Source organism: Pygocentrus nattereri, chromosome 14 (genome assembly GCF_015220715.1).
Source record: "Pygocentrus nattereri isolate fPygNat1 chromosome 14, fPygNat1.pri, whole genome shotgun sequence".
In the NCBI taxonomy this organism is placed as follows: domain Eukaryota; kingdom Metazoa; phylum Chordata; class Actinopteri; order Characiformes; family Serrasalmidae; genus Pygocentrus; species Pygocentrus nattereri.
The window spans coordinates 14,827,288-14,839,694 of NC_051224.1; the positions used below are offsets into that span (position 1 = coordinate 14,827,288).

Below are 12,407 nucleotides of genomic sequence, written 5' to 3' on the forward strand. Positions count from 1 at the left end.
CTCATACTTTACTGTTCACATGACAGAGACAACAGTATGCTGGTGATGCTAGCCACATATGCACAGTCAAAGCATAAGGGTCAGAGCTCACTTGAATATTAACCTTACACTAAGCAGTACTTAAGAGGATTACATGCTCACACACTCAGACTGCCTGTCCTGATCTCCGTCTCTCTGGTTTTCACACACATGCACGTTCCTGCTCTTTAAAGCCTGATACAGTAGCACCACGAAGGCTGAGAATAAGGTGTTGCTATTTATGTAGCACTTGAAATGGCACCAACGGTGCATTCCCTTATTCATTAACTTAATTGCCAGTGGAAACAGATCACACGCTACTATCTTTTATACTCATGAAATATAGCCTGATGAGCATTTCTTAATAAAAAAAAAAAGACTAAATAAAACAATGAGGAGTTCAGAGAGGGGTGCGTGTAGAGTGGAAAACCCAGCAGCTTAGAAGTGTCATGCAGGGCATTCACCCTTTAACCCTATTTAACAAGGGGCTATTTATAGCAGCAGCCTTACACCCATCCATAGACCCACCCATACAGGCTGAGCTAGATATTTGAGTTCTTCGCAAATACATTGTATTCAGTTAATGATCTATTATATTAGACTCAAAAGTTGTAGGCGGTGATATATAACAAAACGAATCAAAGAAAGGTAGTGGGTAAAATATGCCACTGTCTTAAAAACATTAGATATGAAACATTAGATTTGAATCACATGATGTAGTCTTGAAACAAAAGTCTGGAATATGGCATTATTATGGCAGGGCTTTAGATTAATTGTAAGGACATGGCAGTACAGAAAAATATTACCTTGGCCTCGTTCTCACACCGCACTACTGAAAAAAGGTATTTTAAGCCTCAAAGTTCATAGTTATTATAAAGATTGATAATTTGATACTATTTGTCACTTGTAGCTAATTGAAACAGAGACATTCTGTTGAACGTGCAGATTATAAACTTTAAATCAGCAAAACATTTGTGTTTGTGAGTAGAAGAGATATTTATTATGATTTGCATTTCATCAGCTTTTATTGTTGTGCACACAGTGCTGTTCTGTAAAAAGAAAACATGCTTTGAGTCTGTCATTTGTTTGCACTGAAATAAATGAAAAAAGTTGATGAACCTGTTGATATCAAATATAAACTCAATGTAAATGTAATTAATAATGTTTATGCATAATCACTTTTAGTATAGCAAAATATCATTGATAACTTCTAAGGGTTAAGTACCAGTTTTGTCTTGTTATGCTCTGAGGTTCTAATATTGTCAGTTCATTACCTTGTGGTTTTAAAACCTTACCTAGTGGAATGGTGACCCAGGCTCTTATGCAGACACTTTCTATCCTCAGGAGAAAAGTGGCTCCACTGTTCCCTCCATCCTGAACAGGATGCAGACCAAACAGACCCCACCCACCTACAACAAGACCAACAAGTTCACCTCTGGCTTCCAAAACATTGTGGATGCTTATGGTATTGGCAACTACCGAGAGATAAACCCAGGTAACTCTGCCGTCTTTCAGTCCTGCATCACAGCCACCCGACACACTGAAGTGGAAGTCCATCACTTTAGAACAGAATAAGCAGCTTGCCCCTCAATATGTGTGCCAGATAGGCGAAGTTGGATGTTTTGTATTGTGGGTCAACTAACTCAACAGTTCGTCATGTGGAGAGGTGTGGTTATGTGAGTCATGTTCTACTTGGATGTCATCAGTGCTATTTGGACAGGATATGTCTTCTGGATATATTTTCATCAAATAATGGTGCCATGGAACGCTGAATAGCTGCTGTGTCTTGAGTACAGAAAAAAAACTAAATTATTCAAAACAGCTGGCTATTATCTGCAACATTATCACAATAACTAATATAATTGTGATCTGAATTCAGTTACAAAGTACCACGTGGGCTTTACAGCATTACATTACCCTATAGCCTGCATGTTTTTTATGATGGAATATAATTACCATATATTACCAACTGGGCTGGCTTTACAGTAGACACTTTTTTTTTACTTTTATTATTATAAACCATGATGTGTTTGCCAAACACATTATGTGCGTAATTGTGCACTTTGGTTTATGTTATTTTTTTATATAACATTTTTTGCTAGATTGAAATAATCTACACTATAATCTTTCCACATGGCATTCAAAGTATGTTTTTGTGTACATAAGTGCAGTCTTTTTACTGTACACATTTTAACTAGATGTGTAATAGATAATGTTTAATAGAAAAGACTGATTTTACAAAGGGAATAGTTAAATAAAACAACAAAAAAGTATGTGACTTATAAAAGAAGAATAATTTGTATAATATCTACACTTATCGCAATTGTTACCATATTGCGTAACATCATTTATCACCTCAAGCATACAGCCAACCCTCAAAATCACCACATAAAATAAAACTGCAGGAGATATTTTTTCTTTATAGATATGATGATATGTATTCTATAAACAGTTTATGACATGACATTCAGACTGCATTAAATCACAGAGATAATCTGGTGATTTAACACACTTCCTGGTGTAAAACAAATCATGTCCATATAGTATTATGGTCTTACATGTTCTGCAAACCTTATTGTGCCTCATTGTGTTGGTTCATATTCAGCTCCCTACACCATCATCACATTCCCCTTCCTGTTTGCCGTCATGTTTGGGGATCTGGGCCATGGCATTCTCATGACTTGCGCTGCCCTTTACCTGGTGCTGAGAGAGACCCGTCTTATTGCCCAGAAAAATGAAAACGAGGTATCAGCCATCCATCCATCTATCCATCCATCCATGCATACGTTCAGCTTTCCATTCTACTACTCCTTTCATATTTTTTGCTGCAATTTTTTTTGCCATAAAATGACAGACTTCACTTCATTCCATCAGATTTGTGGGAGATCTAAAATAAGCTTTGAAATGATGAAAGCACTTCCTTGTGGCCAAACTAGTATACAGTGGTTTTGTTGCTTCTCTCTGACTGTGAGGTTTTCGACAGTTGTTAGAAAAGTTGTGTGCATATCAACACAGTTTTTTTTTTTTTTGAAACAAATGTGGAAAATTCAGAGTATATTCTTTGTCTCTCTTGCTCTCTTCCCTTTCCTCTCAGATGTTTAGCATGGTGTTTGCAGGCCGCTATATTATCCTGCTGATGGGGATCTTCTCCATCTACACTGGAATAATCTATAATGACTGCTTCTCTAAGTCGCTCAATGTCTTTGGTTCCAGCTGGAGTGTGCGTGCAATGTTCACGGCAAAAGAAGCCAACTGGACGTGAGTTCTCTCATCTCAGACTGTTAAAAGCCCTTTGCTTCTGATTTTATTCAAGAAAGAGTTTAACTGATTCGGAATCATTAAGATGTGTCCAGGTCTAATTCTTTTGATATAGACTGATGTCTGTTTCAGTGTCAATAGTATTTTCCAAATAAAATAATGATAAAGCAATTCTTTAAAAAATAAATAACTGATGTGCATGTAGGCCATGTAGGGAGGGGCATGTACAAACACAGCATGCCTGAAGTCATAATGGTTTAAGGTTATAAAAATAATATTGCTATATTATCTTAGTAGTCAATCAATCTATCAATCTATAATCTGTCAATTATTTTGATGATTATTCAAGGAATTGCAGTATCAAAAAAAGGCCAAACAAAAAAAAATGACTTAACTGATGAAAAACAAACCATGCATAGCCAAAATATAAGCGTTGGAAAAAGAAACAAAGAAACCTTTTAATAAGTCATGGCTGTGTCAATTATGCTGTCTTTCTTACTGTAATAGAGACCGGTAGGAGAATTAAAAATGTAATTTTTTATCATGCAAACAGGAAAATTAATCATTGCCTGTTTATCATGAAGGTACATTTGAATCAATGATATTCCTTCTCAAAGTGTGCATGTTAAACATAATGGGATTATTTAGGTGTTGTATAGTTCATGGCTAAGGGATTGGTTGTTCTCTCTCTCTCTCTCTCTCTCTCTCTCTCTTTAGTTTTGAGACCCTGGAAGGAAACAGGATGCTGCAGTTGGACCCCGCTGTCCAGGGAGTTTTTGGGGGGCCCTATCCCATCGGCATTGACCCTGTAAGAACTAGCTCAATTTTGGCATACAGTTCTCTTTTAGCTGGACCAGTGATCCTTTTGACTCTTTAAAAAACTGGTCATCTTCATCATTTCACAGATCTGGAACTTGGCTTCAAACAAGTTGACCTTCCTGAACTCCTTTAAGATGAAGATGTCTGTAATCTTAGGAGTTATTCACATGCTTTTTGGAGTCACTCTCAGCCTCTTCAACCACACGTAAGTTTACGTTCCTTCTACTCCATACTCTTTAGGTGACCTAAAGTAAAAGTACCACTGCCGCAGTTTACTGTATTTTCTCTGATGGTACAGGATAACCCTTTAGCTTTTCAAATTTTTTTTCTTTGAGATAGATTAGAGCAAATTACATGAAATAACTGTATTCCAGAATCACTTTTTAAAAAGCTGCTTTGGCCTGCTTTAGTGGTTTGAGATTGTATGCTTGTATGTGTTTGCAGCTATTTTAAGAAGCCTCTGAACATCTGGCTGGGCTTCATCCCTGAGATCGTCTTCATGGGCAGCCTGTTTGGCTACCTGGTGATACTCATCTTCTACAAGTGGACCGCCTACAATGCTGAAATTTCCAAAGATGCTCCCAGCCTCCTCATCGCATTTATCAATATGTTCCTCTTCAACTACAATGACCCTACCAATAAGCCACTATACAGAGGACAGGTGCAGCACATGTTTATCATGCCTTGCCAGGACATGTATCCCATTTTTATTATATTATATTAGAAATGGTTTTGCCCTTTTACTTTTTAAAGAAGTAATAAAACCTTTTGTTCAAAAAAGCTTTTGTAAATGTAACCAGGTCAAGGACAGTAAGACTGAAGGAAGGATGTATCATGCTTTTTGAGTTTTCATTGCTCTGCTCTCACTGTCTGCAGATGGCAATACAATGCCTGCTGGTGGTCATTGCTCTTGCCTGTGTGCCATGCATGCTCATAGTAAAGACGCTGGTTCTACGTAAGCAGTACCTCTGGAGGAAGCACCTCGTAAGAATTTAATTAAACACTTGTTTTTATACAATGTTTGGACTTTAATTATAGTATATTTTATACTTAATGCGTATAATACATATGTATCATATATGTATAATGCATAATGTATGTATTTGTCTTGCAAATGTCCAAAAAAAAAAAAAACATGCAGCACTAGTTTGTAGCCTTTATCCTTCTCTGTGTCCAGGGCACACAAAACTTTGGGGGGATTCGGGTGGGGAATGGTCCGACAGAGGATGAAGCTGAGATCATTCAGCATGATCAACTTTCACAGCACTCTGAAGAAGAGCCAGAGGTGAGAACGATGCTTTATATTGCAGTTGCCTAACTATAATAGAAGAATCTACCAAGTCTACCAGATTAGCTCTGCTGCCTTGGGAAATTTCTGAGTTATTTATATCCTGAATACTTTATCTCCATATATCCAGAACAGTCATGATACTAATGAGTAGAATTGTCATAAGTTATTGTTATATGTCAAATACCTTTTTTAAATAATGATAAAAATTTATTTTTTTTGTTCCAATTTAATGATTTTTCCAAATTGCTTATCATTTCAGTGCTACATAAATGCAGTAATTCCAAACAAATACTGATGATACTGTGTTTAGCTTTGACTGTGCCTTATATTAAAGTCTGCTTACCAGTGCATCATTATAAAGCTTGGGTTTCTGAGTTTATATGGATTTTAAGAGAATGTGTGATGACATCTACACATTCGATGTGTATGGGGTTTAAGAGTATGTGTGATGAACACTACTTGGTGCCAATTGTTGTAAGTTGCAGCAGTTTATTCAGTGCCAATCTTTACATACCTGCTATACTTGTTTTAGTAACTACAGCTTTTTCCTAATAAGTAATACTGAGCTGTCTATGTAAATAAGTGATGAGTTGTCAGGATAACTTGATTTAACTTAGTTACTCTATTAAAAATAATAAATTAAAAAGTACCTACTCACTCAACAATCAGTTGTTGTCAGTTTGCAAGCTGATGCATCTGTTTTAAATTCTCTTACAGTAAGAAACAGACAGACACACTCATGTGTATATACATTTTTGTCATGTTTTCAGGATAGGTTTAACGTATTATGACATCTTTAAAGACCTTTAAATTGTTTGTTATTGTTCAGTTTAAGTTTATGTTTATTGTGCGGCCTTTTTAAAGACTGATTGAACAGTATAAATAGGTAGAGTATTTGATTAATTTAACTAACGGAGTGACAGCCCTAGTTCAGAGTAAGCAAATGATACCATAAATTACGATTTCCATTAATGCTGAAACACTGGATTCCCTAACTCAATCAGCATATTGGGTGATGTCCTTGTAGTCAGCAGAGTGGCATTTCAGTCAGTGAGTCACCAAGAGAGTGTCCTGCATACCAGCCCTGCCCTAAAGTGGGTCAGCCCCTTCTTTAACACCCACCACTGCTCTGCCATTCCTGTATCCCATAGCAACCAGCTTCACCAACAAAACAAACAGATCCCTTTACATTTTTTTTAAGGTTTCCAATTTGTAAATATGTATTATACTGTTGAATATTTAGTCACTGAAAACTCAAAAAACTGTTTTGTTTACAATGATTTCTGAATCTTAATTTTTTTTTATAGTATGGATGCAAAGCCTAAAATCAATCCATTAAAATATTACTTAAAAAACAAAATATTCCACTTGTGAAATCCTGATTTGCTGAGCCATGTTTGAATCACTTGTAAAGTACTTGATAAAAGCACAATTATAAGCATAATCAACTTAATTCTGTATTAATGCCCCAGAATATTAAAGAGTACTGCTTGTCTGGACTGGGAAACATAGTACTGATAGTTAAAGAGGTCTGAAATTGTATTTAATATAGTCTACATAAGACCCCAATTTTGTTTAAACCAAGAGACTGACAATTGTAAAATGTTCATGATTATATGACCATGTGACTGAAAAATAAAATGATGACAAACTGAGTGGAATATACAGTAGTGGGTTACTGAGCGTACTATGTTAATGTTTGAGTTATATTCACCACATATAACTAGCTCGAGTTAAAAGGAACATCCTAAATGTCATGACAGAGTCTGCCTTTGGCTACAGTTTACATCAGTAGCTCTCAAAACCTATCACCATCCACCACTTCCTGTTTGCTCATCTATATATGATTTTCTCACACCGCCATGCTTCTCAGTTTCTCTCGGAGAACATGGATGAAATGGTTGTCTGTCTTATCGCTTACAGATGTTTGCTTTTAGTATAATAAAGATTGTAGTTTGTGGTCTCCGCTATATTTAACTGCATGGTTCATTTCTAGTAGGCCTCTCTAGGAGAACCAATTGCCTATTGTGTTCTTCAACTTAAGTGATGTTGAGTGAACCCACCAAATGAGAATTGCTGTTTAACTTTTGTAAAAACTTTTTAAAGCTTAACTTTTGTAAAAGCATTGGTTAGACTACTGTTTATTTGTTGGTTAAACAGTTAATTGGTTCATGATTTACATGCCTATTTTATTTTATAGTACTGAATGTGCATGCAATCTTCCTAAGTACTTTCTTCCATTTACTCTGTTTTTAAATTTCTTCATATTGCGGTTTCTCTGAAGCTAAAACTGTTGTATTTCACATCTCTCTCATCTCACTTTGCCACTTTCTGAGCACTGTTACTAACTCTACCTTAACCCTGTGTGTGTGTGTCCTGTTACCTTTCAAGCAGTCCGAAGAGGAAGCGGTAAGAGCAGAAGCCTTTTCGCCTATCTGATTGACTTAAGTTTTGATTGTGTCACAATGTGTGCACCATCTAATCTGTCTCAAACCCATCTCTGTCTGTGTGTGGTTGAGTGTGTGGGGTGTATTTTGTTGGGATGTACTTTTTTGCTGGTGGCTGTGTGTAACTGGTGTTGGCTGGTGCTTCTCTCACAAGTTTTTAAGACTGAAATCTCAGCTAAATCTTTCCAGGGGCCTGTATTTAATTTGTGCTGAAAGGACACTCGTTGAGTTTGATTGGTTGAGGGTTGATTTCATAGCCTGGTGATCCAATATGCTGCATGATATAATGTGCCATCCTAGAGGAAATAGTGGTATCTTAATCTCACTTACTCCTCCTAGACATTGTTAAGAACTGTTTAAAATCAGTGTGACTTTTTGTTTATTTCTAATTTCAGCTTCTGAGAAAAAGGCCTTGGATTTTCTCACTTTTAAGAAAATATTGTCTCACACATGGCTTATCTATTTAATTGAATATTATTTACATAGATCTCATAATTTGATATTGTATCTCTCTTCAAAATCTCAAAAATCTTTCAGCAATCTATCGGTGTGAAAGGAGAATTTATGCTTTCCTCATTTATCTCCAGAGCTTCTTAAACGCTCATGTTAATCTCTGTTTTTTCTCTTAGGGGATTTAGGAGAAAGCATTCCGAAATCTCTGATCCTTCATAAATACAATATTGAGATCTGATGCATTTCTTCTGAGACTAACTAAAGTCGATCTTAAGACCCTTTACCTTTGGGATATTAAGTGCCAAATTCTAACAATGAATACTGCTCTGACCCCTGGTTTAGATGCCATAACTGAGGTTAATTGATGTCTTGTGGTGGTCTGATCATGTGATTGTGTTAGTCATCGGCCTCCGTGTCTCTGATCAGGATATGATTGAAGGTAGCATGAAATATATAGATTACAAAATAGTGTCTAATGTTATATGCTTCTTTGTTTTTCTTTCTCTCCATCTCTCTTTTCTTTCTTTCTTTCTTACTTAATTTTTTTTCTTTCTTTCCCCAATTCCTTTGGTCTCTTTTTTTCTTTCTCTCCATCTCTCCTCCTCTTTCTCTGTGTAGTTTAATTTTGCAGATGTAGCTGTTCATCAAGCCATCCACACAATAGAGTACTGCTTAGGCTGTATCTCAAACACCGCTTCCTACCTAAGGTTGTGGGCCCTAAGCTTAGCTCATGCACGTGAGTAACACACCCACACAAACTTTGCTAACACTTTATTTGGGGTGGTCCTTTGTAGATGAATAATAGATTCTTAACAAATTATCAGTAACACATCAACAACAAATCTAATCCTAAGCCTAACCCTGACCTCAACCCAAAACCTAATCCTAACCCTCATGTTGTTGACAATACTGAGAGTGTTTTTTTTTTTGTTTTTTTTGTCTAAAAGGACCACTTAGAATAAAGTGTCACCTAAACTTTCACAGTAATTGTATTTATTAATGCACAAATGGATTAATTAAAAACATGCTAAGAAAACTAAGAGTGTAAAACAGCACAAAATATGCTCTTCTGTCTTCTTTCTTACAGAGTTGTCAGAGGTCTTGTGGTCAATGGTCATGAAAATCGGTTTCTCCCCTAATATTGGTTTCTCCTTTGTCATATTTATCGTGTTTGCCTTCTTTGCCACACTGACAGTGTGCATCCTCCTGATAATGGAGGGCCTATCTGCCTTTCTACATGCCCTCAGACTGCATTGGTGAGTCCACACCCATGTCTGTATCTGTACTCTTCAGACTTCAAACATTATCTCCACCTTAAAAATGGTGTGAAAAATCTAAATGTGTAAAAAAAAAAAAAAAACTAAATGTCTGATGTTTTTGATTGATGATACCTGCTCATATTTTTACAGTTTTGATATTATTTAACTGAAATCCTTAAAAGAGAGTACTGAAGAGTGCGACTCTCTTTCTCCCCCTGTGGGTGAAACCAGACATAGGCACTTTAGAACTCATATTTGGCTTACTAGCAATTTTTAGACTACTTGGGAAATACTTTGTCACTCTGTTTGGCAATGTGGCATCTAATCTCTCTCTCTCTCTCTCTCTCTCTCTCTCTCTCTCTCTCTCTCTCTCTCTCTCTCTCTCTCTCTCTCTTTGTCTCTTTGTCTCTTTGTCTCTCTGTCTCTCTCTCTCTCTCTCTCTCTCTCTCTCTCTCTCTCTCTCTCTCTCTCTCTCTCTCTCTCTCTCTCTCTCTCTTTGTCTCTCTGTCTGTCTCTCTCTCTCTCTCTCTCTCTCTCTCTCTCTCTCTCTCTCTCTCTCTCTCTCTCTCTCTCTCTCTCTCTCTCTCTCTCTCTCTCTCTCTCACTCTCTCACTAGGGTTGAGTTTCAGAATAAATTCTACTCCGGTCAGGGCTTCAAGTTCATGCCGTTTACCTTCAACAGCATTCTGGAGGGAAAGTTTGAGGACTGAACTGCATTCACTGAAGACCTCCCAGCAGTACATCCCAAACCTGCTGAGACCCAATCAGATTAGCAGAAAGTTCTGTGAAAGGGTTGAAAGGTTTTTCCAAAAAAAAAAAAAAACTGTTCCCTTTGTAATTTTAGTGACCGCTGTAAGAGAGATTGAGAAATCTACTTTATTTATATTCTGTTTCTAAGAGTGAGTTTGAATATTTTCCATTCCAGCTCTTGGGTGAATGGAGAAGTGCACCATTTTTGGATTATAGATATGATGGTTTTGTCCTCAAAGCAGGAATGAAAATATTCAGTAATATTCTGTCTTAATGGCTGTAAATCATTCCGTATCACTTACATACAGTTCTCATGATTAGAAAAGCCAATAATTTAGACACATGAAATGTCTTGTCACCGTACTGCTCCATAAATAAGCTAATTTGCTTGTTCTCACAAGAATGAAGAAAGCATAAGTCATAAAGGGGTTATGATGTATTTCTGACCTGTCTCCTTTTGTCTTTTTACTGATATTTTTTCCTGGGCTGATAAGTCATTGATGTGTTTTTGTTTACTTCCTTTCTTCTTTTTGATCATTTTTGCTTGCCCCTTTTCTTCAGATCACTCAAAGTGACTGCTTTTAATTTTCCTCAGAGGGAATCAATTTAATATTCCCAGTTTTTCCTCACTGAAAAAAAAAGTTTTTGACATCCATAAAATGTCACTATGTAATCAACACTTGTGCATGGTTGTAATACATATCTTAGTACAGTAAAATATCATAAAGCTATATCTGTGATATTGGAAATTATGGTAGGTTTAACTTACTGATTAGATTTGAAGTAGCTCCAAACCAACCTCATTGCAATTTAATATTAGCTCACCAGCCCATAGGTTCATATATGCAATATCATTGATCATCATTAGTGTTGTGTGTTTTGGCTTTTCCTTGTTGTAGTTTTGTTATTTGTGCAGTCAATTGGGGGCAGACACAGTAAGCACTGAAAATCACCTTTTGATTATACATCAAACTAGTGTTAATCTAGTTAAATCTTGGAATTAGTCTTCATTTTGTTGTTGCTGTCTCTCTTTTATGTGTGTTTTTTCTTTGTTTGACCTACTCAGTGTATTATTGGCTATTGGAGACAGAGCTGAGGAGCAGTGAGGATTTTGCAATGTCTAGGTTTACCCAGTAACATGCAGTAAGTAAAGGGATTATAACTGGATGTTGTTTGTGTGTTTGTCAGTAAAGTGCTTGGCTGGGAAAAAAGCCTAGTCTTCTTTGTCATTTTTTAAGTGTATACTTTGAGCCACACAGTAGGATTGATTTAAGGAAGCTTGCATTTGCAGGTCTACATTTAAGACAACACGATGTATTAGGAATGTAAAATGTAAGGATTATCCTTAGGTTAACTACTATGACTATTATATAATTTATAGTTAATAGGCATGTAAAAATACAAAGTATTTTATTATACCAAATTAATTACATAAAAACAAAGCATATTTTTGGGCACATCAACACATTGAAAAATGGATGAATCGAGACACCAGTGTATATCAAATTTCAGGTTTTTTTTGTGATTCATTAGTGGTCACACAGTAAGGCAGATAACAACCTCACCTAACTAGTAGCTAACAAACTGCCAATAAAAAGATTTAAGATGATCATCGATAATTTGAAGATGGATGGACTTATTTGCATTTGTAAGCACTTCAGCTGGTTTCCTGATACGTTTAATCTTCAACGAGAAACTGTCAAACACTGCTCCAGCATGGCAGCGCACCACAATACAGGAACAGCCGTGGACATTTTCAGATCTGAAGCCAAAGTAGAGCTTGATTTTCTCTTCTCTCTCAAAGATCAAATCAAATCAAATTTATTTGTATAGTGCTTTTTACAACGGATGTTGTCACAAAGCAGCTTTACAGAATTTCAGAAAAGAAAAAGTTTCAAGAGAACTGTAAGAATGTACAGAAACCCCCCAGTGGGCAAGCCAGGGGCGACTGTGGCAAGGAAAAACTCCCTCAGAACTGAGGAAGAAACCTTGGGAGGAACCAGGCTCACCAGGGGGGACCCATCCTCCTCTGGTCAAACTATCTACAAGTGATTATACTACTAATATTAATAGCAGTAATATTGGTATTAGGAATAACTAGGAGTCTATGAG

The 12,407-nt window shown here is 36.5% G+C and overlaps 1 protein-coding gene across 2 annotated transcripts in view; it reads left to right on the forward strand.

Annotated features, from left to right (window-relative positions):
• atp6v0a1a (ATPase H+ transporting V0 subunit a1a) overlaps positions 1–11,506 on the forward strand; it is a 29,336-nt gene extending 17,830 nt beyond the window's left edge. Inside the window, exons 11-22 of one of the 2 annotated variants that reach the window (XM_017725285.1) lie at positions 1,363–1,513; positions 2,624–2,763; positions 3,113–3,276; positions 3,994–4,084; positions 4,182–4,300; positions 4,540–4,756; positions 4,972–5,079; positions 5,273–5,380; positions 7,778–7,795; positions 8,905–9,022; positions 9,374–9,542; positions 10,162–11,506. In XM_017725285.1, coding sequence (XP_017580774.1) covers positions 1,363–1,513; positions 2,624–2,763; positions 3,113–3,276; positions 3,994–4,084; positions 4,182–4,300; positions 4,540–4,756; positions 4,972–5,079; positions 5,273–5,380; positions 7,778–7,795; positions 8,905–9,022; positions 9,374–9,542; positions 10,162–10,255 — 1,497 coding nt within the window. In that variant the 3' untranslated portion in view covers positions 10,256–11,506. The remainder of the gene's footprint in view (positions 1–1,362; positions 1,514–2,623; positions 2,764–3,112; positions 3,277–3,993; positions 4,085–4,181; positions 4,301–4,539; positions 4,757–4,971; positions 5,080–5,272; positions 5,381–7,777; positions 7,796–8,904; positions 9,023–9,373; positions 9,543–10,161) is intronic. The other variant, XM_017725288.1, reaches the window with a different exon arrangement.
• The last annotated feature ends 901 nt before the right edge of the window (positions 11,507–12,407 follow it).